A 27,681-nucleotide genomic window follows, 5' to 3' on the forward strand; every position below is an offset into this window, starting at 1 on the left:
AATCAAGGTAAGTTTAGGGTAATTTAGAGTAAGTTAAGGTAAGGTTAAGGTTAGAGTAAGGTTAAGGTAAGTTTAGGTTAACGTTAAGGTAAGTTTAGGTTATGGTTAGGTTAAGGTTAGAGTAAGGTAAGGTTAAGGTTAGGGTAAGTTAAGGTAAGGGTTAGGTTAACGTTAAGGTAAATTAAGGTACGGTTAGGGTAAGTTAAGGTAAGTTTAGGTTAAGGTTAGAGTAAGGTAAGTTTAGGGTTAGGTTAACGTTAAGGTAAATTAAGGTAAGGTTAAGGTTAGAGTAAGGTTGAGGTAAGTTTATGATAACGTTAAGGTAAGTTTAGGTTAAGGTTAAGTTAAGTTAAGGTTAGGTTAAGTTTAGGTTAAGGTAAGGTAATCTAGGGTTAGGTTGTAAAAAATGTGTAATCATTTGTACTTGTACTTTTTTTTACTTTATACTTCTACCTCATACTAAACCATCAGTACTTCATCACAGATCCTGTACTCAGAACAAACTGCAGCGTAGTGTTTGTTTTGATGACATTGAGGCAGGGGGCGGGGCTAACTGGAGGGGGCGGGGCTTACAGCTGTCGGTCTGCAGCTGGAACCTGAACCCTCTCAGAGAGCCGGCTACTCTGCTGCCAGCTGCAGACTCACCTGAGGACCCGACACCGATGGACCGACCACACAGGTGAGTCCGTCTGTGTGTGTGTGTGTGTGTGTGTGTATTTCTGACGTTGTGGGGACATCAGTGTGTTAATGCAGTCACCTTGTGGGGACTCACCTCCCCTCTTGGAGATAAAATGTACGTCACTATAACGTCGTCATCACAATTTAGGGTGAAGACTTGGTTTAAGGTTAAGGTAAGGTTAGGTTAAGGTTAAAGACGGGCATGGGGGGCGGGGGGGGTAGTAATACGCCTTGTGGGCATTTAGAAAGTGTTATAATTTAAACCATAGTAGTTGGTTAATGAGAAAAAATAAAAGAATCTAAAAAGAATCAAAAAGGGGCAAGAAAAGGTAATACAGTAATAAAATGAAGGGATACAAAAGATAAGAAATTAAAAATTAAGGTAAAAAGAGTGTCATTTATTTATTTAAATTCTCCTGATCTCCATGGTTACCCCCCCCCCCCCCCTCCCCAGTCTTGAAGGATAAAGAATAATAAAAAGTGCGGTATGTAAAAAATGGACGTTTATGATAACAATTAAAAAAAATAAAATAAAACTAGACTTATTTATTGTATATTTATTTTGTTTAAGGATAATTTTAACACAAGATTGACGGCAGCATGGCAACTAAATACAACTAAATACAAAACGCAGGCAGACACACAGGTAAGTTGTCACACACACATATATATTATATATTATATATTTTATATTATATATTATATATATTCCTAGCTGGGTTTGGGGGCCCTTTAAAAATGTTGCTTAATTAAAACCAAAGTAAATTGGTTAAAATCCCGAGAGAAATAAGCATAACGCATAAAATAAGTGAGATTAAAAATAGAATAAAAACAGACAGCAGGAATATTCTATTTTAATAAAAGCACTCCCGATCCTCGTGGTCTCTCCTGATTGTAAAGATAAGATAAACTGCTCATCATAAAACCATAAAGTAAGTTAGTAATATTTATGATAGAATTTATTCATCTTTTGATATTTGTTATTTATTCATTAATTGATTGATTTATTTATATTTAATTAGAGAGGAGAAAAAGAAAGGAAATTAATTAAAAAAATATAGAAAAGATGTGATTGGTGGGCACAAGAAACATCTAAAGACGTATTAAAATAATCAATCAAATGTTGGTGAAAGTGACATAAATAGTGATAAAAATGCAAGAAACAAAGAAGTTAGGTTAAGGTTAGAGTTAAGGTTAAGGTAAGGTTAGGTTTGGGTTTAAACGTCCGAGGGGCACAAGGGGATTGTGTGTCTTATGGGCATTTTTAAAGGGTTCCTTATTTAAAACTTTAATGTTAAATTAAAATCCCATCAAATCCCATCAAATCAAATCAATGTGTAAATTGTTTAAAGGCGTAAAGTCGGGACGGCGGGAGCTGATCTCCAGGGTCTCTCCTCTGGTTGTCCAGCTAGATAAAAGAGAGGTGTGTTACAACATAACCTTATAGAAATAAAACAATATTATATTATTATTTATATACTTCAATGTCGTTATTTATTTGTTTAAAAGGAAAAGTTAAGAATTATTTTGTGCATAGAAGTAATACGAATAATATCATAATATATATGCACACATGTATCTAAACACCAGGTGAGTGAAGTGCTTAAAACATTTAAAAAACAAACTGTGTAAAGTGTTTAGGTTAAGGGAAGGTTAAGGTAAGGTTAAGGTGAGGGTTAGGTTTGGGTTCAAACGAGGTGCACGGGGAACAGGTGAGTAAAAGACTTTTGAACTAATAAATGCCATAATAAAAACAATCTACGGTTTTTCTAAAATGACTAAAATCTACCAGATCCACTCCCATAAAATATCATCAACTCAGCCCCGTCCTTAGAATGGAGACGTGTTAAAATAGAACCTTAAATACATAAATAAAATAAATATGAATAGAGATATATCTCTTAAGATTTAAAGGTCATTATAAATAATATGTAAAAAAAAAAAAGATTTAATTAAAATAGATATATAAGTGCTGTTTAAGAAAATAAATGTTTAAAACAAAATGTAAGAATATAATATAATATAAACTGTACATGGGAAATAAACTGCTATAAAAAAAACAATTGCTCTAAACTGATTATAAATTATTTATTTAGGTTAAGGGTTAGGTTAAGGTTAGGTTAAGGGTTAGGTTAAGGGTTAGGTTAAGGTTAGGTTAAGGGTTAGGTTAAGGGTTAGGTTAGGGTTAGGTTAAGGTTAGGTTAGGGTTAGGTTAAGGTTAGGTTAAGGGTTAGGTTAAGGGTTAGGTTAAGGTTAGGTAAAGGGTTAGGTTAGGGTTAGGTTAAGGTTAGGTTAGGGTTAGGTTAAGGTTAGGTTAAGGGTTAGGTTAAGGTTAGGTAAAGGGTTAGGTTAAGGGTTAGGGTTAGGGTTAGGGTTAAGTTAAGGTTAGGTTAAGGTTAGGTTAAGGTTAGGTTAAGGGTTAGGGTTAGGTTAAACCACATTGTTGACATGTAATAAGGCAGAAACAGTTTTGGTCTTCTTTAACATGGTTTTTATGTTGGTAGAATTCCTGTGACCTCTGACCTCTGACCTCTGGGTTAAGGGTCATTTAAAGGTTTTATCTTAGCTTTGACTAAATGGTCCTCAATAAAGACGCTGATTTAAACTGAATAATAATAAATCAACTAATGATACCAGCGGGGTAGTAAACACCAGTCAAATATTTATTTAAATTATGAATAACATTAAAACACAATAAAGAAGTTTAAAGAAGAATAATAAAAGATAAAAGCTGCGCTGTGCGGCGGGTTTAAGACGGATAGAACCCTCTTTAAAGTCTTTAATGTGTCCCGGTTTGTTTCACACTGTTCAAATCAGCAGTGGTGGAAAGTAACTAAGTACATTTACTACTTGTACTTTAGTTGAGTATTTATCTTATCTCTGGTGTACGTGTCTGTGTTTATGGATCTGTAGGACGATGGAGGAAGGAGGATGGAGGCGAGGCGGGATGAGGAGGAGAGGAGACCAGAGGGATGACAGCGCCACACTCATCACCATGGAAACCAACCCGGAGACAAACTACGGCAGCGTCACCGAGGTAACGGTGTGACCTGATCAATAACGCAACGACTGACTGTTGGAGAGATTAAAAGTTCAACATATGAAGAGGAGTTCCTCAGGGACGCGTCCTATTACATATATTATATCCTATTACCACTTTTATTCTCCTAAAGTCATGACTTTATTCTCCTAATATTCTGACTTTATTCTGTAAATCTCAGATGTTTTTCCCTCAATGTGGCCCTAATACTCCGTAGTACATTGTCTCTTTGGCCCTCACTGCATTAGACTTATATACTATATACTAAGACTATAAACGGCGTTACCTTCATCACAATGATCACATGTTTTGCGGCTCCAGACAGATTTATTTGATAGTAAAAGCTGCTGACCGCTGGTCTAGACTACAGAGAAATAATGAAAACATGAAATCCAGACGACTGTGGCGCTGATAGAAGGTGAAATGTTTCCAGCTTCAGTTTGTTTCAGTGTCGCCGCCGCCGCTGGAGGAAACAGGAAGTGTGTGATGAAGCGAGACAGAGCGGCTCCACACAGTTAATCACCAGTCCATGTTTGTTCTGTTCTTCCTCTCGTCTCGCTGTTTGTCTTCAGCCTCATTAACAACAATGGAGACGTTCAACAGCAGGAAGAGACACAGCTGCTCTCGTTAACTGCATCAAGACAATAATGAACACACTGATGATGATGATGATGATGATGATGATGATGATGATGAAGAGGAATATCAGCTGAATCTTTAAACTCACTCATCTCAGTGTTTATCACAACTTACCACAACGCTGCTGTTCAGTCTGAAAACAGTGGTTCAACGAGATGTCCACTATTTATATATATAAATGTATATATAATATGTTTTATTATTTCCCAGAATGCACCTGTTCAGCCTCCAGACAGGAATGTCTTCAGTGACGGGTCGACTCGAGTTGGTGAGTAAAAGAAACGCTGAGTCAGTATTAGCTGAGAAGACAGGTTGAGTCATCAGGAGCTGATTAATCATCAATAGAACATTAATCATGAATAGAACATTAATCATGAATAGAACATTAATCATCAATAGAACATTAATTATCAATAGAACATTAATCATCAATAGAACATTAATCATGAATAGAACATTAATTATCAATAGAACATTAATTATCAATAGAACATTAATCATCAATAGAACATTAATCATCAATAGAACATTAATCATGAATACAACATTAATCATCAATAGAACATTAATCATCAATAGAACATTAATCATCAATAGAACATTAATCATGAATAGAACATTAATCATCAATAGAACATTAATCATCAATAGAACATTAATCATCAATAGAACATTAATCATGAATAGAACATTAATCATCAATAGAACATTAATCATCAATAGAACATTAATCATGAATAGAACATTAATCATGAATAGAACATTAATCATGAATAGAACATTAATCATCAATAGAACATTAATTATCAATAGAACATTAATTATCAATAGAACATTAATCATCAATAGAACATTAATCATGAATACAACATTAATCATCAATAGAACATTAATCATGAATAGAACATTAATCATCAATAGAACATTAATCATGAATAGAACATTAATCATCAATAGAACATTAATCATGAATAGAACATTAATCATCAATAGAACATTAATCATGAATAGAACATTAATCATCAATAGAACATTAATTATCAATAGAACATTAATCATCAATAGAACATTAATCATGAATAGAACATTAATCATGAATAGAACATTAATCATGAATAGAACATTAATCATGAATAGAACATTAATCATCAATAGAACATTAATCATGAATAGAACATTAATCATGAATAGAACATTAATCATCAATAGAACATTAATTATCAATAGAACATTAATCATCAATAGAACATTAATCATGAATAGAACATTAATCATCAATAGAACATTAATCATCAATAGAACATTAATCATGAATACAACATTAATCATCAATAGAACATTAATCATGAATAGAACATTAATCATGAATAGAACATTAATCATGAATAGAACATTAATCATGAATAGAACATTAATCATCAATAGAACATTAATCATCAATAGAACATTAATCATGAATAGAACATTAATCATGAATAGAACATTAATCATCAATAGAACATTAATCATGAATAGAACATTAATCATCAATAGAACATTAATTGGCATCAATTTTAATAATCATAACTGTCAAATGTTCCTCAGCTTTAGTTTCTAAAATGATGATTTTATGCTTTTCTTTTTCTCTTTTATCACAATGAACTGAATCGTTTTGGAGAACAAAAATAATCAATGACATTAAATAATGGTCATTTGGAACCCTGATCATTTACATCAGGACTTTAAAAACATGAATGAGATGTTCTAGTTTTCCGATGTGGGGGTTAGGGGGTTAAACATATATAATATATAATTATAATAATATAATCAACTAATAAATGATGAAGTATTATAGATTAACCTATTTCTAGATTATGTTGGACATGAGACTAATGTTTCCTTCTCAGATTGTTTAATTTTAAGGATTTTTTTAGAAGCCTGAAGAGTTGAAAATATCTAGTATTTCACGTCCCGTCCTGAAAGGAAAGGAGGGATCCTTAAAGGAAAGGAGGGATCCTTAAAGGAAAGGAGGGATCCTTAAAGTTGGGATCCACAGTTTCCACTAATTCACATAAACGTAAATTGTGAATGCATTTTTCCAACGTACCGGGCAGCCGTTGGTTTACAATCATCTTTGTGAAAACTTTGAAACTTGCTTGAGAGGTACGTAACTCATCCCACTGAACTAGAGCAGAACCGATTCTCCACTGTGGAGGAACAAAAGTATTAAAAATAATTAATTTATAATGTTTATGGAGACAAAATATCTTCTGAAAAAAAATGAAAGCAGAGTGGAAATTACGTTTCCAACGTCGTCGTCTACGATGTGTCCTCCTGTCGTCTGAAAATGCACCGGTATGTTTACGTGTTGTTTTATTCTGTTATCTACGTCTGTTTGAATAGTGGTCGTGGTCGTGGCTCCGCCCCTTCCGCTACGTAGCCAAGATGGCGACAGTTGAGTGTGGAAAGTGTTCAGCGTTCCACACTCAACCATCTGACCGTTTTGAGTACAACATCCGGGTACTTTGAGTGCACTGCATTCTGCCGTACTTCCCAGTGTGAACGCACTTATGCACTCAGAGTAGTAAGTGTAAGAACAGAAGTACGCGGATTGGAACACAATTAATTCTCCGTAAACAGTTTCATCCTGTGTGACATCACCTCGGAGCAGCCAATAGCGGACGGGTTAGTTTCTGCAGTGATGACATCACATCAGTGACGGTTTGAACGCTGTGCTCCTATTGGACAGATTTCGTGTTGACGTGGGAGGAGCCTCTGAGCTCACAGGTGGTTGTGGAAGTCCAAGGTGTTGGCCCCGCCCACAGGAAGTGGAGGAAGAAGTTTCTGAACAGACTGAGACACTCCGGACTGCTGCAGGAGCAGGTTCGTAAAACAAACACACCTCGAGTCAAACGTCGTCATACGTGAACAAACACGAGTGTTTGAACAGCGAACGCTGTTGAACTGATCACGTCTTCCTTCTGTCGTTGAAATCCTCCGTCAGATGAGGAGACAGAACTAAAATCCTACATTTAGAATGTATCAATATAAAAGTACTAGTAGTAGTACTATAGTATATATATATATATATATACTATAGTATATATACTAATATTATTCTATTTATATTTTTTAAGAGGCCTAGCAAATTTCAATATTTTCCTCGCAAATTTACAACTTTATAATCTCAGAGAATATCCAAGTTTTTCCTCACATATTTACAACTTCATAATTTCACAAATTTCCTAGTTTTTTCTCTCAAATTATTAGGTATAGATATTAATATATACAGTATATATATAACCAGTTTCTGTGTGTCTACAGAAGGAGGTCCTCAAGAGGAAGAGCAAGATCTTCTTCGTCCTCCTCAGCGCTCCGTGGAGCGTCCTCTGTTACTACGCTGAGGAGATCAGTCTCAGAGCTCCTCTGCAGGTAAAACATGGACGTTCAGTCTCGTCACGTCAGCAGCCGTCGTCCTGACAACATGTCCTCTGTCCTCCTGCAGGTTGTCCCCTATACGATGACCAACTGGTCCGAGCAGGTCCTGTCCCGGCTGTCCCTCCCCAACCTAATGTCTCAGGATGTCCCCAACCCACCGCCAGACTACTACACCTGTCAGTTCAGGACCAACAAGCTGGAGAGGTGACGCCATCATAAACAGACTTATGGATTTATTCACTATTTCTTCTGTTTCATCACGTTATCAGCAGTTACAGATAGTTTATACTTTCACTTTCACTTTCACTTCTGTTACCGTTCAATACTTTACTCTGAGAAATGTTTCATCACGTTATCAACAGTTACAGATAGTTTATCCTTTCACTTTCACTTTCACTTCTGTTACCGTTCAATACTTTACTTTGAGAAATGTCAACATGTTTTACATCAAACAAAAGAAGCTGAAGCTTGTCAAACGTGGTCGTCTAAAATAGAAACGTCTCGTTAATGTACGAGAGATCGCTGCTGAGGAAACGTAGTTGAAATACTGAAAGAAGTTCACGTTTCAGTTTGTCTGTTAGAAGCTGTCAATTGAAACAGAGTGCTGCGAAAAACAAAAATGAATAAAGAGATGACTTGATAAATAAATATAGAAATAAATAAATGACTTGATAAATAAATAAATAAATAAATAAATTACTTGATAAATAAATAAATAAATGACTTGATAAATAAATAATAAATAAATAAATGACTCAATAAATAAATAAATGACTTGATTAATAAATAAATAAATGACTTGATAATTAAATAAATAAATAAATGACTTGATAATTAAATAAATAAATGAATGACTTGATAAATAAATAAATAAATAAATGACTTGATAATTAAATAAATAAATTAATGACTTGATAAATAAATAAATAAATGACTCGATAAATAAATAAATGACTTGATAAATAAATAATAAATAAATAAATGACTCAATAAATAAATAAATGACTTGATAAATAAATAAATTACTTGATAAATTACCTGATAAATAAATAAATGACTTGATAAATAAATAAATTACTTGATAAATTACCTGATAAATAAATAAATTACTTGATAAATTACTTGATAAATAAATAAATGACTTGATAAATAAATAAATTACTTGATAAATTACTTGATAAATAAATAAATTACTTGATAAATTAATAAATAAATGTCATTAAATGTAGCAAAAATCATATTAAAGATAAATGTAGCCATTAATTAATTGATAAAATGTGACATAAATTGATATTTCTTTTTTAATTTGCTTCTTTATTTATTTATCTTTGAATTAATTCCCTTTTTTAATTCCCCATTTATTTACTCGTCGGCTTAATTTATTTTTATTTTTTAGCTGCTTTATCTGTTTCCTGTCGGCAGGTTTCTGGGCAGCGACAACAGAGAGACGTTCTTCAAGACGACTCAAAGACACCAGGTGGTGAGTTCATCTGTTCAAATCTTTAGAAATCAAGTTTTCTGACAGAAGTTAAGTTTGAAAAATACAGAATGTGATGCTTAAAATCCTCTGAGAGCCACTATAGAGCCGCTATAGAGCCACTACAGAGCCACTACAGAGCCTCTACAGAGCCACTACAGAGCCGCTATAGAGCCACTACAGAGCCTCTACAGAGCCACTACAGAGCCTCTACAGAGCCTCTACAGAGCCACTACAGAGCCACTACAGAGCCACTACAGAGCCACTATAGAGCCACTACAGAGCCTCTACAGAGCCACTACAGAGCCACTATAGAGCCACTACAGAGCCTCTACAGAGCCTCTACAGAGCCACTATAGAGCCACTACAGAGCCACTATAGAGCCACTACAGAGCCTCTACAGAGCCTCTACAGAGCCACTATAGAGCCACTACAGAGCCACTATAGAGCCACTACAGAGCCACTATAGAGCCACTACAGAGCCTCTACAGAGCCTCTACAGAGCCACTATAGAGCCACTACAGAGCCTCTACAGAGCCTCTACAGAGCCACTATAGAGCCACTACAGAGCCACTATAGAGCCACTACAGAGCCACTATAGAGCCGCTATAGAGCCACTATAGAGCCACTACAGAGCCTCTACAGAGCCTCTACAGAGCCACTATAGAGCCACTACAGAGCCACTATAGAGCCACTACAGAGCCACTATAGAGCCACTATAGAGCCACTACAGAGCCACTATAGAGCCGCTATAGAGCCACTATAGAGCCACTACAGAGCCTCTACAGAGCCTCTACAGAGCCACTATAGAGCCACTACAGAGCCACTATAGAGCCACTACAGAGCCACTATAGAGCCACTACAGAGCCTCTACAGAGCCTCTACAGAGCCACTATAGAGCCACTACAGAGCCACTACAGAGCCACTACAGAGCCACTATAGAGCCACTACAGAGCCTCTACAGAGCCTCTACAGAGCCGCTATAGAGCCACTACAGAGCCACTACAGAGCCACTATAGAGCCACTACAGAGCCTCTACAGAGCCACTACAGAGCCACTATAGAGCCACTACAGAGCCACTATAGAGCCACTACAGAGCCTCTACAGAGCCTCTACAGAGCCGCTATAGAGCCACTACAGAGCCACTATAGAGCCTCTACAGAGCCGCTATAGAGCCACTATAGAGCCTCTACAGAGCCGCTATAGAGCCACTACAGAGCCACTATAGAGCCACTACAGAGCCTCTATAGAGCCGCTATAGAGCCACTATAGAGCCACTATAGAGCCGCTACAGAGCCGCTACAGAGCCACTATAGAGCCACTACAGAGCCGCTACAGAGCCACTATAGAGCCACTATAGAGCTCTTCTTTAGGGGGTCCATGGGGTCTTTAGGGGGAGATAGCAGGTCAACAGTAGATGTCACATAGAAGTGGTGAACATCACCTGAAAGCTGGAAACCTGGAGGTTAATCTGAGATGCAGCTCAGCACTGTGTGTTCTGTACCAACCCAGACACCCAGAAAACAAACACTTCTGTTTGTCAGTTGATTAAACACAACTTTATTTAGGGAAATGCACCATGTGATTACGAACTGGTTCTTAAAACAAGATTTAACACAGAGCTCTGGACCAGATACCTCAGGACCAACGTGGGCTAGTTATATAATCCTACAAACACCTAAACCCTGGGAGCCAGGTGGCCTCGAGGCGTCAGATGGAGATCAGGTTCCTCTCCGTCACCAACTGCTCAAACAAAACTGTCAAAGTTTACATAGAACAAGATAGAAGAAAAACAGAATGTCCTGGTTTTGTGTGTGTGTGTGTGTGTGTGTGTGTGTGTGTCATCCATTTATTCAGGGAAGATTGGATGATTTAGTTTTTTGTTACGTTTCATGTTTTCAGCCCTTCGTTAAGTTATTTCACTCAAACTGGGAAACAAAAACTGAATGAAAAGACAGGTGAGAGTTTACTTTGTTGTAGGTTTTAAGACTAGAAACTGACTTTTACACCCGGCGTTTAAATGTGTTTCTGTCAGGGCTGTCAAACGTAACTTTAACTCATTAACGCAATCGATCTTTCGGAGGTTGTAGCGGCTCAGTTTTAAAGCTAGAGTGAAGATCCTGGTATCATAGTAAACTAGAGAACCTGATGAATCCATCGGTAGCAACCAGGTCAGACTAGCTGGTCATGAAGGAGGTTAAATAACGCTCTGAACTTACACTAAATTTAGATGAGGAAAAACTGCCGTGTCCACTTTCAAAGGGGTCCCCTGAACTCTGACCTCCAGATATGTGTGAGGGTTTTTGTCCAAAAAAATTCAGAAAAATATCTGGAAAAATATCCCAAAAATGTTTGAAAACAAAATCACAAAAATGTTTGCAAATTGTCCAAAAAAATGTCCAAAAAAAGTCCCAAAAAGTATCCAAAGAAATTATGAAAAATTTCCAAACAATATCAGAAAAAAGTCTAGAAAAATGTAAAAAAAATAAATAAAAGTCCCAAAAATGTCCACAAATTGTCAAAAAAATTTCACAAAAAGTCTGGAAAATGTTTGAAAAAAGTCCCAAAAAGAATCGAAAAAAAATCAGAAAAATGTCCAAAAAATAACAGAAAACGTCTTGAAAAATGTCTGAAAATCAAAAAAAATATATTAGAAGTTTGGAAAATGTCCGAAAGAAAGGCAGCAGAGAAATCCAATCCTGGTATCATAGTAAACTAAAGAACCTGATGAATCCATTGGTATCAACCAGGTCATACTAGCTGGTCATGAGGGAGGTTAAGTAACGCTCCAAAGTAATGCTTGTATAAAAAAAGTCCGAAAAAAGTCTGAAAAAAATACAAAAAATGTTCGTAAGAAATCCAAAAAATGTCCGAAAAACAATCTGAAAAATGTCAGAAAAAAGGTCCAAATATTTCCCAAAAATTTCAGAAAAAAAATCAGAAAAATATTTGTATAAAAGTCCAAGAAAGTCCCGAAAATGTCTGAAAGAAAGGCAAAAGAACCATCCGATACTGGTATCATAGTAAACTATAGAACCTGATGGATCCATCAGTACCATGTCAGACTAGCTGGTCATGAAGGAGGTTAAATAACGCTCCGAACTGCCATGTCCATGTTCAAAGGGGTCCCTTGACCTCTGACCTCCAGATCAGTGAATGTAAATGGGTTCTATGGGTACCCACGAGTCTCCCCTTTACAGACATGCCCACTTTATGATCATCACATGCAGTTTGGGGCAAGTCATAGTCAAGTCAGCACACTGACACACTGACAGCTGTTGTTGCCTGTTGGGCTGCAGTTTGACATGTTATGATTGGAGCATATTTGTCCACCATGTTGATTAGAGGATGAAATACTGGACTAATCTCCCTTTAAGGTTCATTTAGAACAGATTGATCATGTGTGATTAATCGTGATTAAATATCTGAATCGACTGACAGCCCTAAAAGAAATAAATAGAGTTCAATAAGTAAATCTTCTTGGTGTGTTTTGATCTGACTCGATGTCGGTCTGGGATCATAAACTGGACTGAGCATCAGATCCTGGTTCAGAGTCTGGATGAAGGCGTGGTCCTCACAGCCTGCTCTGATTGGTTCAGAGATGTGGACCCGTTGACCTCTCAGACTCCAGGATGTTTCAGTCAGCAGACGGATGCTGCCGGCGGCGACGCCTCCTCCTCAAACACTATCTACAAAAACACACATCCTCAAAGAGTCAACAGCGTAAAGCCACCAGACGGGTCTGAACCAGAAACACTAGAACCCTGTTGGCCCCGCCTTCTACTGCCAGGCTCCAGGATGTGGTTAGCCTAGCTTAGCACAAAGACTGGAAGCAGGGGTGGTGGCGGTGGCGGCGGTGGCGGCGGTGGCGGCGGTGGCGGCGGTGGCGGCGGTGGCGGTTGTGGCGGGGGTGACGGTGGTGGCGTTGGTGGTAGCAGTGGTGGGGATGGTGACGGTGGTGGTGGTGGTGACGCTGACGGTAGTGGTGACGGTGACGGTGGTGGCGTTGGTGGTGGCAGTGGTGGGGATGGTGACGGTGGTGGTGGTGGTGACGCTGACGGTAGTGGTGACGGTGACGGTGGCGGTTGTGGCGGGGGTGACGGTGGTGGCGTTGGTGGTGGCGGTGGTGGGGATGGTGACGGTGGTGGTGGTGGTGACGCTGACGGTAGTGGTGACGGTGACGGTGGCGGTTGTGGCGGGGGTGACGGTGGTGGCGTTGGTGGTGGCGGTGGTGGGGATGGTGACGGTGGTGGTGGTGGTGACGCTGACGGTAGTGGTGACGGTGACGGTGGCGGTTGTGGCGGGGGTGACGGTGGTGGCGTTGGTGGTGGCGGTGGTGGGGATGGTGACGGTGGTGGTGGTGGTGACGCTGACGGTAGTGGTGACGGTGACGGTGGCGGTTGTGGCGGGGGTGACGGTGGTGGCGTTGGTGGTGGCGGTGGTGGGGATGGTGACGGTGGTGGTGGCGGGGGTGAGCGACTGTCAGTCATCTGTGAGTGTATATGGAGGAAGAAGAGGGGCGGAGGGATCAGGGTTGTGTCCAGATCCTGAAACAGGACAAACTAGTGCCATCAGGACTTCGGCTCTGAAACAGGATCAGAGGGTTTGTTTGTTTTCGTCCGCTGTGCGTCCCTACAGTGACTGTTTCCTGTCCCTCCAGCTGTACGAGATCCTGGCCAGGACTGCGTACGGTTCGGTGAAGAGGGGGGAGGTGGGAATTGATCGTCTACTGAGCGAGCAGGTCTTCACCGCCGCCTACCCGCTACATGAGGTGAGCTTTAAACCCTAAACCCCTCCCCACCTTTACCCTCGTCTCAACCCTCTCCTTCCCTCAACCCAAACGTTATTCTGTTTCTAGGGGGATTTCCACCTGCCGACCCCTCCGGTGCCCCCCAAGTGTTTAGGTCTGAGAAGGATCCTGTACTCCTACTGGGCCAAGTGGTCCTCCTGGAGACGCTACCAACCTCTGGATCACATCAGGGAATACTTCGGAGAGAAGATAGCGCTTTACTTTGCCTGGCTCGGTAACTATAGTAACCAGGCTAGCAGCTAACCCCTGCTAACTGCTTTCCCACAGCTGGTTTCAACAGTAACTGTGTCTGGCTGCAGGTTTCTACACCGGCTGGCTGCTGCCGGCGTCTGTCGTTGGGACGCTCATCTTCTTGTTCGGGTTCTGGGTCATGGCCACTGACGTTCCAGCGTAAGTATGAACTCTGTCTGGCTCTCACCTCTAACGTCAGTTAGTTTGTTATAACAAGCATCAGTATCCCACAATCAGCGTCTTGTTTAATAGAGAGAGCTTCAGGGACGACGTATTGTAGTAGGCCAACCAGGAAGTGACGAGGGAACAGGAAGTGACATCATGCTGACTCATTTCTGGGTTTTAGGACTCATTCCTGTAGCTCTCTATTGATATCTGAGCTTTCGTATGGCGAATAAAGACGTCAACCAATCACGTTGTGCATCGTAAATTTCTGAAATTATAAAGTCGTAGATTTGCGAGAAAAAACTCAAAAATGTGCGAGAAAAAAAACTGGATATTTGCAAGATTATAAAGTTGTAAATTTGCAAGAAGAAAATGATAAAGACACATAAAGCCTTCATAATTCACCAGTGGGATATTTACTGATGTATTTCATATCGTAAAACAAAACGTCTCACCCATCTAACTAAAAACCCGTCAATTTCCGACGAGGGAACAGGAAGTATTAAAATGCTGACTCATTTCTGGGTTTTAGGACTCATTCCTTTAGTTCTCTTATTGATATCTGAGCTTTCGCACGGCGAATAAAAGCATCAACCAATCATGTTGTGCATCGTAAATTTGCAAGAAAAAAATCTGAAATTTGTGAGATTATAAAGTCATACATTTGCGAGAAAAAAATGGTAAATTTAAGAGAAAACAAAATGGATACTCGCTGTGATTATAAAATCGTAGATTTGCGAGAAAAAACTCATAAAGACACAAATGTTTTAAAATTAGAATAGAATGAAACGTCTAAAAAAAACTAAAAACCCATTGACCTCCAGACAAGGGAACAGGAAGTGACAGCACGCTGACTCATTTCCTGGTTTTAGGACTCATTCCTGTAGCGCTCTATTGATACTTTCAGCTGATCATCACCTCAGAGATTCATCTTGAACCTTTTTCTTTTCTTTCAACATGTTTCCTCCTGAACAAATCATTTAGAAATACATTTTTCTCTGCTAATACGCTGACGACACTCAACTTTATCTACACACACGATAAACGCTTGTTAACTATTTGTTGTTAACTGTGTGTGTGTGTGTGTGTGTGTGTGTGTGTGTGTGTGTGTAGGAAGGAGTTGTGTAACAGTGGAGACAGCTTCGTCATGTGTCCTCTCTGTGACATCTGCCCTCTGTGGAACTACTCCAGCATCTGTGTCACCTTCAAGGTATTTAATCTGTCCACCGGTCTGTCATGGTGTCAGTCATTACATCGTTTACTAGAAGTTCCTCAGAGATCTAGAATCATAATGTTGCTCTCAAAGTGCTCCAGATTGATGCTTTTAAACTTTAAAATGTTCAGGATATTCTTCTGGAGGAACAGGACCCGGAACCCCTCCAGAGCATAGGCACAGTTAGGACTTTGAGGTCGGAGGTTCACAACGTACATCTAGAGGGAATGTGATGGTGTAACGTTCTGGGATGTGTGTCGCCTCCATATTACATATTACACCCTTTTTATTGGTCCGCCCACGTTGAGCTCAACGTTTGTTTCTATTCATTCCAACAGATGAGGAACACATCTGGTAGTGTGGGCCTTCCTTTACACGCCGCTAAATAAAACGTATAAATAAGGTTACAACTTAAATAGAGCTGCAACGATCGCCAACTATTCTGATAATCAAAATAATTTTTCATGCAAAAATGCTGTTTTCCTGCGTTTCTCTGTTCTATCGTATTAAACTGAATATCTTTACATTTAAAGACGTCACTTTGGACTCTGAGAAACTAGGATGGAACATTTTGTTCTAACAAAAGACTGTCTGTCTGTCTGTCTGTCTGTCTGTCTGTCTGTCTGTCTGTCTGTCCGTCCGTCCGTCCGTCCGTCCGTCCGTCCGTCCGTCCGTCCGTCTGTCTGTCCCCCTGTCTGTCCCCCTGTCTGTCTGTGTGTCTCTGCAGGCCGGTATCATGTTTGATAACGGGGGAACGGTGTTTCTCAGCGTCTTCATGTCTCTCTGGGCCGTCACCTTTCTGGAGTACTGGAAGAGAACCTGTTCAGCTCTGTCTCACCACTGGGACTGCTCCGACTTCCACGACATGGAGGTACCTGTCTCACACCACACCTGTCTCACACCTCACCTGTCTCACGCCACACCTGTCTCACACCTCACCTGTCTCACACCACACCTGTCTCACACCTCACCTGTCTCACACCTCACCTGTCTCACACAACACCACAAATACGAATGATTTAAGACAACACATGTTGAATATGTGACAACCACTGAACACAAGTAGCAGGACGACATTAGGTTGTTATCAGAGCTGTCAACACTAATGTGATAACGCGTTAACGCAAATTAGTTATAACGCCACTAATTAAAGGTTAAATAACGCTCCAAACTTACACTAAATTTAAGTTCGAAAAAAAAGTCTGAAAAAGTTGCGAAAAGAATCCCCAAAAGTCTGAAAAATGTTCAAAAAAGTCTGAAAAATCTCCCAAAAATGTCCAAAAAAAAAGTCTTAAAAATGTTCCGAAAAAATTCCCCAAAAAATCTCCCAAACATATGTCTGAAAAAGTCTGAAAAAAGTCTTAAAAATGTTTGAAAAAATTCCCCAAAAGTCCCAAAAATGTAAAAAAAAAAAAAAGTCTTAAAAATGTTCAGAAAAAAATCCCCAAAAAGTCCCAAAACTTTCCCAAAAACATGTTTGACAATGTCTGAAAAATGTCTGCGAATATCTGAAAAAAAGTAAAAAAAAGGTAAAAAAAAAAAAAAGTCTTACAAATGTTCCGAAAAAATTCCCCAAAAGTCAGAAAAAAATCTGGAAAAAGCTCTTAAAAATATTCAGAAAAAAGTCCCAAAAAAAAAAAAAAAAAAAAAAAAAAGAAAGTCTGAAAAAAGGCTTAGAAACTTCTAAAAAAATATCTGAAAAAGGTCAGAAAATTGCCAAAAATGTCCAAAAAATGTCCAAATAAAATCTGGAAAATGTCCGAATGACAGGCAGAAGGAAAGAATGTGCGATTAATCGTTATGAACTATTTTAATGGATTGATAGCCCTAGTTGTGTTATTAATAAATCTATGATGCTAATAAATGTGTTTCTAGGAGGTTGTGATTGTCCTCCGTCTGTCCTCTACAGGAGCGACCTCGTCCAGAGTTCACGACCTTGGCGCCGATGATCATGAGGAACCCGGTGACCGGAGCAGAGGAACCGTACTTCCCTCAAAATAAACGAGTCAACAGAATTCTTACCGGCTGCATGGTCATCATCATCATGGTGAGTCTGCTGACCTTTGACCCTTGACCTCGGACTAGTCTCCGCCCACCAGCCGGAGCACAGCCAATAGGAACGCTCTCTCTCTGAAAAGACCTGTGATTGGTCAAAGTCTCATCGTCCAATCACAGTCCTTTCTGACAGAGTTGAACTTCCTGTGTGCAGGTTGCCATGGTGCTGATGTTCCTCATCGCCATCATTCTGTATCGCACCATCATTAGAGTCATCATCTCCAAGTCTGGCTTCCAGACCAGCTTTGTGAGTGCAACGCAACGCAACGCAACATAAAGCAACGCAACGCAACGCAACGCAATGCAACACAAAACAACGCAACATAAAGCAACGCAACACAACGCAACATAAAACAACACAACGCAACATAAAACAACGCAACGCAACGCAACGCAACGCAACACAAAACAACACAACGCAACGCAATGCAACACAAAAAAACGCAACGCAACATAAAGCAACGCAACATAAAGCAACGCAACGCAAAGCAATGCAACACAAAACAACACAACGCAACGCAACAGAGCTACAGTGTTTCTTTAAGGTTTAACAGAACCAACAGAGGCTCACTTCACATTTCTGTTTTATATCGACCTGATTTAAAACAATGTTTTCTGTGTGTGTGTGTGTGTGTGTGTGTGTGTTCAGGCTAGTAGGATTGCCAGTATTTCAGGATCGGTGTTGAACCTGTTGGTCATCCTCATCTTGTCCAAAGTTTACTCCTCGCTGGCCCACATCCTCACCCGCTGGGGTGAGTCAACCTTCCTCCTCACCCTCCTCATCATCACTCTCACTCTCAGAGTCACATCAATTCAACTTTCACTTTCACTTTCAGTTCAGATGAATCAAAACTAAAGACATGGATGTAGTGTGTTCAGTGTGTAGTATTATGGGATGTAGTATGTTCAGTGTGTAGTATTATGGGATGTAGTATGTTCACGGTGTAGTATTATGGGATATAGTGTGTTCAGTGTGTAGTATTATGGGATGTAGTGTGTTCACGGTGTAGTATTATGGGATGTAGTATGTTCACGGTGTAGTATTATGGGATGTAGTATGTTCACGGTGTAGTATTATGGGATGTAGTGTGTTCAGTGTGTAGTATTATGGGATATAGTGTGTTCAGTGTGTAGTATTATGGGATGTAGTGTGTTCAGTGTGTAGTATTATGGGATGTAGTGTGTTCAGTGTGTAGTATTATGGGATATAGTGTGTTCACGGTGTAGTATTATGGGATGTAGTATGTTCAGTGTGTAGTATTATGGGATGTAGTGTGTTCACGGTGTAGTATTATGGGATGTAGTGTGTTCAGTGTGTAGTATTATGGGATGTAGTCAGATGATGTTGTTGTTGTTGTTCCTGTCAGAGATGCATCGGACTCAGACTAAATATGAAGACATGTTCATCTTCAAAGTCTTCGTCTTCCAGTTCGCCAACTTCTACTCATCTCCGGTTTACATCGCCTTCTTCAAAGGCAGGTGAGGAGTGCTTGGTCGGGTCTTTGTGAACTTTGAATTAAAGCAGCAGTTAGATGACAGGAAGAGCGACAGCACCTCCTGCAGGCTGACGATGCCATGTCTTTATGTCTTTATGTCTTTATGTCTGTATGTCTGCTTCACGTCCACCTGATGGCGTGAAGCAGACATAAAGACACGGAGTCAGTGGAAACATCAGAGATGCTGACGGACAGAGAGGAATGATTTCATCATGTACGTCTGTGTCTGTTCAGGTTCATCGGTCACCCCGGACACTACAAAACTCTGTTTGGAATTCGCAACGAAGACGTGAGTCTGTCACATTCTGGTATTGATGAAGATGAAGATGATGATTTCCTTCATATATAAATCAAGCAAATAACAATAATATGTTTATTAAATGTTATTCACACAAGTCATAAGATTAGCACGCTTACCACAATAAAAGTAGTATAACAAAAAAATAGAAATGTGATGTAAACTGCTGTGTTATTATTGAGTAATAATTATATAGACCTGCTTTATGATAGATGTATTTGCATCTGTATCTCTTTATCTGTGGTTATTACACAGCTTTGTTCAATACTCAATTCTGATTGGTCAATGACGGCGTGCTACAGTCTGTTATTTCTTTATAACAGACCGTTGCTACGTATAACAGACCGTTGCTACGTATAGCAGACCGTTGCTACGTATAACAGACCGTTGCTATGTATAGCAGACCGTTGCTACGTATAGCAGACCGTTGCTACGTATAGCAGACCGTTGCTACGTATAACAGACCGTTGCTACGTATAACAGACCGTTGCTACGTATAACAGACCGTTGCTACGTATAGCAGACCGTTGCTACGTATAACAGACCGTTGCTATGTATAGCAGACCGTTGCTACGTATAGCAGACCGTTGCTACGTATAACAGACCGTTGCTACGTATAGCAGACCGTTGCTACGTATAACAGACCGTTGCTACGTATAGCAGACCGTTGCTACGTATAACAGACCGTTGCTACGTATAACAGATCGTTGCTAAGGACACAGTTCTGAAGTCGGACTCTGGAGGACCGTTTTTGTGTCTAATTATTGATTTCTCCGGTAAGTAGCCGTGGAATCAGCGGGATAATGTACAGCTACCATGTCATTATTGTGAAATAAAGCCCTTCAAATAAAGCCCCCGTCGGGGTTTATTTCACAACAATGACCCGCTAGCTGTACATTATCCCTTACATGATGTTGGATTCTAGCGTCTGTTTCTGTGTCGGTGTGTTCCAGTGTGGAGCAGGTGGGTGTCTGGTTGAACTGGCTCAGGAGCTGCTGATCATCATGGTGGGAAAACAGCTGATCAACAACGCCCAGGAGTTCATTGTCCCGTAAAAACTAACTCTCACACACAAACACAAGATAATAGTGTCTTTAGATAACGTGTGACAACAGTATGGATCATGTTCTGTGTTAACGTGTGACAACAAGATAAGAAATGGTGCAGTGGTCTTCATCTTGACCTCATGAAGGTCGTCTGTTGGACTGAAACACAAAGTAACGTGGCCTAACTGAAACTGACGGCTCATTATTTGGCAGGAAGGTGAAGTCGTGGTGGCATAAGAGGAAGACAGGATCTCATCTGAAGGAGGTGAAGGAGGTGAAGGAGGTGAAGGAGGAGCGAGGACAGGAGGCTCAGAGGGAGGTGAAGAGGGAGGGAGAGGAGGGGGTTTCTCCCTGGGAGGCAGACTACGAGCTGCTGGTCTGTGAAGGACTCGTCTCTGAGTACCTGGAGATGGGTGAGTCCTGCTCCGTTGGATTTATCCTCCTGGGTCAGCCGGCCGGGTGAGGTTGTGTGTGACTCCTCTCCTCCCTCTCCTCAGTGATCCAGTACGGGTTCATCACCATCTTCGTGGCGGCGTGTCCTCTCGCTCCTCTCTTCGCTCTCATCAATAACTGGGTGGAGGTCCGTCTGGACGCTCAGAAGTATGTGACTGAATATCGCCGCCCGGTGGCGGAGCAGGCGAAGGACATCGGCATCTGGTTCCCCATCCTGCAGTTCATCACTCAAATGGCCGTCCTCAGCAACGTGAGACTGTCTCTGTCCCTGTCTGTCCATCAACTCCTGACCTCTACCTGACCTTTACCTGACCTTTACCTGACCTTAACCTGACCTTTGCCTGACCTTTAACTGACCTTAACCTGACCTTCTCCTGACCTTTAACTGACCTTCTCCTGACCTTCTCCTGACCTTTGACCTGACCTTTACCTGACCTTCTCCTGACCTTTACCTGACCTTCTCCTGACCTTTACCTGACCTTTACCTGACCTTTACCTGACCTCTACCTGACCTTCTCCTGACCTTTTCCTGACCTTTACCTGACCTTTACCTGACCTTCTCCTGACCTTTACCTGACCTTTACCTGACCTCTGTCTCCAGGCTTTCATCATCGCGTTCAGCTCGTCCTTCCTGCCTCGTCTGTACTACCGCTACACCAGAGACAGCACGCTGAGCGGCTTCATCAACTTCACCCTGGCAAGCGCTTCACGCAACTACAGCCAGCAACACACACCCTGCAGGTAGGCAATATCACTGCAACTACACCCTGCAGGTAGGCAATATCACTGCAACACACACCCTGCAGGTAGGCAATATCACTGCAACTACACCCTGCAGGTAGGCAATATCACTGCAACACACACCCTGCAGGTAGGCAATATCACTGCAACACACACCCTGCAGGTAGGCAATATCACTGCAACTACACCCTGCAGGTAGGCAATATCACTGCAACTACACCCTGCAGGTAGGCAATATCACTGCAACACACACCCTGCAGGTAGGCAACATCACTGCAACACTCACCCTGCAGGTAGGCAACATCACTGCAAGACACACCCTGCAGGTAGGCAACAACACTGCAACACACACCCTGCAGGTAGGCAACATCACTGCAACACACACCCTGCAGGTAGGCAACATCACTGCAACACTCACCCTGCAGGTAGGCAACATCACTGCAACACACACCCTGCAGGTAGGCAACATCACTGCAACACACACCCTGCAGGTAGGCAACATCACTGCAACTACAGCCAGCAATACACACCCTGCAGGTAGGCAACATCACTGCAACACACACCCTGCAGGTAGGCAACATCACTGCAACACACACCCTGCAGGTAGGCAACATCACTGCAACACACACCCTGCAGGTAGGCAACATCACTGCAACTACACCCTGCAGGTAGGCAACATCACTGCAACACACACCCTGCAGGTAGGCAACATCACTGCAACACACACCCTGCAGGTAGGCAACAACACTGCAACACACACCCTGCAGGTAGGCAACATCACTGCAACACACACCCTGCAGGTAGGCAACATCACTGCAACACACACCCTGCAGGTAGGCAACATCACTGCAACACACACCCTGCAGGTAGGCAACATCACTGCAACACACACCCTGCAGGTAGGCAACATCACTGCAACACACACCCTGCAGGTAGGCAACATCACTGCAACACACACCCTGCAGGTAGGCAACATCACTGCAACACACACCCTGCAGGTAGGCAACATCACTGCAACACACACCCTGCAGGTAGGCAACATCACTGCAACACACACCCGTTAGTGTTGTTGTTGTTGTTGTTGTTGATGATGATGATGATGATGTTGTTTGTGTTGTTGTTGTTGTTGTTGTTGATGTTGATGTTGTTGTTGATGATGTTGTTGTTGATGATGTTGTTGTTGTTGATGGTGATGTTGTTGTTGTTGTTGTTGTTGTTGTTGATGTTGCTGTTCTTGTCGTCCTGATCAGATATCGGAGTTTGAGGGATGAAGACGGTGAACACCTCCCAGAGTACTATCACCTCCTCGCCATAAGACTCACTTTTGTCATCGTGTTTGAGGTCAGTGTCTCTCACACCTCACGTTCATTTGATGAGTTTGGTCGTCAGTATTGTCAGTCCCGTGAGACGTTAGTCACGTGAGTCGTCAGTCACGAGTCGTTAGTCCTGTGAGTCGTTAGTCTCGTGAGACGTTAGTCACGTGAGTCGTCAGTCACATGAGTCGTTAGTCACATGAGTCGTTAGTATCGTCAGTCCCTTGAGTCGTTAGTCCTGTGAGTCGTTAGTCCCGTGAGTCGTTAGTCACGTGAGTCGTCAGTCACATGAGTCGTTAGTATCATCAGTCCCTTGAGTCGTTAGTCCCGTGAGTCGTTAGTCCCGTGAGTCGTTAGTCCCGTGAGTCGTTAGTCCCCTGAGTCGTTAGTCCCGTGAGTCGTTGGTATTGTGAGTCGTTAGTCCTGTGAGTCGTTAGTCCCGTGAGTCGTTAGTCCCCTGAGTCGTTAGTCCCGTGAGTCGTTGGTATTGTGAGTCGTTAGTCCTGTGAGTCGTTAGTCCTGTGAGTCGTTAGTCCTGTGAGTCGTTAGTCCCGTGAGTCGTTAGTCCCGTGAGTCGTTAGTCCCGTGAGTCGTTAGTCCTGTGAGTCGTTAGTCCCGTGAGTCGTTAGTCCTGTGAGTCATTAGTCCCGTGAGTCGTTAGTCCCGTGAGTCGTTAGTCCCGTGAGTCGTTAGTCCCGTGAGTCGTTAGTCCTGTGAGTCGTTAGTCCAGTGAGTTGTTAGTCCCGTGAGTCGTTGGTATTGTGAGTCGTTAGTCCCGTGAGTCGTTAGTCCCGTGAGTCGTTAGTCCTGTGAGTCGTTAGTCCAGTGAGTCTTTGGTCCCGTGAGTCGTTAGTCCTGTGAGTTGTTAGTCCCGTGAGTCGTTGGTATTGTGAGTCGTTAGTCCTGTGAGTCGTTAGTCCCGTGAGTCGTTAGTCCCGTGAGTCGTTAGTCCTGTGAGTCGTTAGTCCTGTGAGTCGTTAGTCCCGTGAGTCGTTGGTATTGTGAGTCGTTAGTCCTGTGAGTCGTTAGTCCCGTGAGTCATTAGTCCTGTGAGTCGTTAGTCCCGTGAGTCATTAGTCCTGTGAGTCGTTAGTCCCGTGAGTCATTAGTCCCGTGAGTCGTTAGTCCTGTGAGTCGTTAGTCCCGTGAGTCGTTGGTATTGTGAGTCGTTAGTCCCGTGAGTCGTTAGTCCTGTGAGTCGTTAGTCCCGTGAGTCGTTAGTCCTGTGAGTCGTTAGTCCTGTGAGTCGTTAGTCCCGTGAGTCGTTAGTCCTGTGAGTCGTTAGTCCCATGAGTCGTTAGTCCTGTGAGTCGTTGGTATTGTGAGTTGTTAGTCCTGTGAGTCGTTAGTCCCGTGAGTCGTTAGTCCTGTGAGTCGTTAGTCCTGTGAGTCGTTAGTCCCGTGAGTCGTTGGTATTGTGAGTCGTTAGTCCTGTGAGTCGTTAGTCCTGTGAGTCGTTAGTCCTGTGAGTCGTTAGTCCCGTGAGTCGTTAGTCCTGTGAGTCGTTAGTCCCGTGAGTCGTTAGTCCTGTGAGTCGTTAGTCCTGTGAGTCGTTAGTCCCGTGAGTCGTTGGTATTGTGAGTCGTTAGTCCTGTGAGTCGTTAGTCCTGTGAGTCGTTAGTCCCGTGAGTCGTTGGTATTGTGAGTCGTTAGTCCTGTGAGTCGTTAATCCTGTGAGTCGTTAGTCCTGTGAGTCGTTAGTCCTGTGAGTCGTTAGTCCCGTGAGTCGTTAGTCCCGTGAGTCGTTAGTCCCGTGAGTCGTTAGTCCCGTGAGTCGTTAGTCCTGTGAGTCGTTAATCCTGTGAGTCGTTAGTCCTGTGAGTCGTTAGTCCTGTGAGTCGTTAGTCCCGTGAGTCGTTAGTCCCGTGAGTCGTTAGTCCTGTGAGTCGTTAGTCCTGTGAGTCGTTAGTCCCGTGAGTCGTTGGTATTGTGAGTCGTTAGTCCTGAGTCGTCAGTCCCGTGAGTCGTTAGTCCTGTGAGTCGTTAGTCCTGTGAGTCGTTAGTCCCGTGAGTCGTTGGTATTGTGAGTCGTTAGTCCTGAGTCGTCAGTCCCGTGAGTCGTTAGTCCTGTGAGTCGTTAGTCCCGTGAGTCGTTGGTATTGTGAGTCGTTAGTCCTGAGTCGTCAGTCCCGTGAGTCGTTAGTCCTGTGAGTCGTTATTCCCGTGAGTCATTGGTATTGTGAGTCATTAGTCCTGTGAGTCGTCCCGTGAGTCGTCAGTCCCGTGAGTCGTTAGTCCTGTGAGTCGTTATTCCCGTGAGTCGTTGGTCATTACTCAGTGAACTTAACGTCCACCACCACCGTTTCCTAACCCGACCTAAGTGGTTGTGTTGTCTAAACTTCCTGTGAAAACAGAAGTTTATTTTGAAAGGACACTATGCATGCTATGAACGTATATTGACACGCCGTCCCCGGTCCGTCCAACAGTAACGTTAGAGGGGACTCCGTGCGTTGTCTCCGATGCCGAGCGGCGGTAGGCTATCTGACGTTCCGGCTGTAACCTGACGAAGGCTCCTCCTCTTTCTTCCTCAGCATGTGGTCTTCTTCGTCGGCAGTCTGATCGACATGTTGGTCCCCGACATCCCCGACGACGTGGCGATGAAGATCAGGAGGGAGCACTACATGGCTAAAGAGGCGCTGGCTGAGAACCAGGTACCGGAACACTGTCCTGTTTGATGTGTTCTAACGTGAGTCCGAGCTGATCGCGGTTCTGTTTAGTTCCAGTCTGTCTCAGTAATAGTTGGATTTGTTCCTGTGTCGTGTTTTGTGCGTCCAGGTTTTAGCGAAAAGCTTGATTCCTGGTGAGAAGGATGTCCTGTCCACCAACCTGCGACCTCGTGGACCCAGACCCCCACAGCCACCGCAGAGCGACTCCTCTCCACCAGACCTGAAGCAGATCCCAGAGGAGACCAGCACACCAGACAGCTGCTGAAATATAGGCTGGATGTCCTGCCTCTACTTCAACGTCCACGTCTACTAGACTGAGCTTCTCCTTTTGATCGACCGCTCTGATAGACCTACAAGACCTCTGTGAGACCTCTACAAGATCTACCAGATCTGGACTGAATCCTTACAGGTCCTACAAGAAGATCTAGATCTGCTAGGCCATTGGTAGACCTAAAGGAACTACAAGACTTCTGCTAGATATCTAGAGGATCCACCAGACCTGCTCGGAGATCGACAAGACTGCTAAACATCTGCTGGTCCTTTAAAAGAACTGGACTGAATCCTTACAGGTCCTACAAGAAGATCTAGATCTGCTCTTCAGCTCCTCTCCAGAGGCTCCCTGTGGATCTTTAAACATGGAAATGAATAACTGTTTCTTTGTTTACATTTCCATGTTTATTGATCATCGTTGTAGGTCTATGGTACGACGGTACGACGGAGTATTAGGGCCCCATTGAGGAAAAAAATAAATCTGAGATTTAGAGAATAAAGTCAGAATATTATAAAGTAGTAATTTTACGTGTTATTTTCTTTTTTTCTCGTAAAGTTTTGACTTTATTCTCGTAATATTACGACTTTTTTCTCGTAAAGTTATGACTTTATTCTCGCAATATTACGACTTTTTTCTCGTAAAGTTATGACTTTATTCTCGCAATATTACGACTTTTTTCTCGTAAAGTTATGACTTTATTCTCGCAATATTACGACTTTGTTTTCTCGTAAAGTTATAACTTAAAACTCGTAATGTTACATATTTTTTTCTCGTAAAGTTATGACTTTATTCTTGTAATATTACGACTTTGTTTTCTTGAAATATTCAGACGTTATTCTCTAAATCTCAGATTTATTGTTTTTCCTCAATGTGGCCCTAATACTCCGTCGTACCGTCGTACCATAGACCTACAACAATGGTAAATAAAAATGAAAATATAAACAAAGAACAGTTATTCATTTCCATTATCATAACTCCACAGGGAGCCGCTGGAGAGGAGCTGAAGAGACGCAGGTTGCTGACCTCTGGTTCTAGCTGTACATTATCCCCTACATAGAACATTTACATTTTTGTCAGTAGAGCATTTCCAAGTCTCTTTTTATAAACAGACAATGACACGGAGGAATCCATGACATCTGATAGTAAACTGACCTCGGGGTCTCCAGTCTGGTAAATATGGAATTGAGAGTTGTTAAGAAAATAATCAGTGAAACAAAGGGATAAATCTGCATCCTTATATCTCGCCTTAAAGACTAATGCACAGGTTTGAAGAATGTTGAGGTCAAATATAGTCAATAACTTTAGAAGAACGGCGGTTCATGTTGGAGAAACAGAAAATCCTTCACATGTTGTGTTACTGCAGGAACCTCCAGACAACCTCCAGACAACCTCCAGACAACCTCCAGACAACCTCCAGACAACCTCCCGTACTGGTTCATCTCAGCCTTCCCATGCTTCTCTTATATCACCTGTTGACAATAAAAAACTTTATTTTTCACATCTTCTCTCTTATTTGTTTCCTTTTCTCAGAGAATAATTCACCACTAACAAAATCATATGTTCTTCTTCTCATCTTCTCTTTTGATACCCAACGCTCATTGACTTGAACTCAGCAGTTCCCGACCTCCTCCTCCTTCCTTCAAGTCCCCCCGACTAGTATCTAAGGAAAGAC

At 41.8% G+C, this 27,681-nt stretch overlaps 1 protein-coding gene across 2 annotated transcripts; it reads left to right on the forward strand.

Moving 5' to 3' along the window:
• The first annotated feature begins 617 nt into the window (after nt 1-617).
• Nucleotides 618-26,452, forward strand: ano7 (anoctamin 7). 2 transcript variants are annotated; one of them, XM_037774744.1, is made up of 24 exons: nt 618-679; nt 3,592-3,715; nt 4,568-4,625; nt 7,086-7,219; nt 7,661-7,768; nt 7,842-7,978; nt 9,197-9,254; nt 13,912-14,022; nt 14,110-14,275; nt 14,361-14,451; nt 15,571-15,667; nt 16,398-16,541; nt 17,580-17,717; nt 17,880-17,972; nt 18,375-18,477; nt 19,093-19,204; nt 19,456-19,510; nt 20,473-20,570; nt 20,779-20,978; nt 21,063-21,268; nt 21,620-21,759; nt 23,010-23,100; nt 25,604-25,723; nt 25,848-26,452. In XM_037774744.1, exons 1-24 carry the CDS (start codon nt 663-665, stop codon nt 26,001-26,003), a joined length of 2,757 nt encoding a protein of 918 aa, XP_037630672.1. In that variant the 5' UTR covers nt 618-662; the 3' UTR covers nt 26,004-26,452. The 2 variants fall into 2 exon arrangements, 1 of the variants encoding a protein (XP_037630672.1); XR_005207538.1 differs by lacking the exon at nt 23,010-23,100 and having other exon boundaries at nt 25,848-25,988.
• Nucleotides 26,453-27,681: the final 1,229 nt, after the last annotated feature.

The sequence above is a fragment of the Sebastes umbrosus genome, chromosome 7 (genome assembly GCF_015220745.1).
Source record: "Sebastes umbrosus isolate fSebUmb1 chromosome 7, fSebUmb1.pri, whole genome shotgun sequence".
Taxonomy (NCBI): domain Eukaryota; kingdom Metazoa; phylum Chordata; class Actinopteri; order Perciformes; family Sebastidae; genus Sebastes; species Sebastes umbrosus.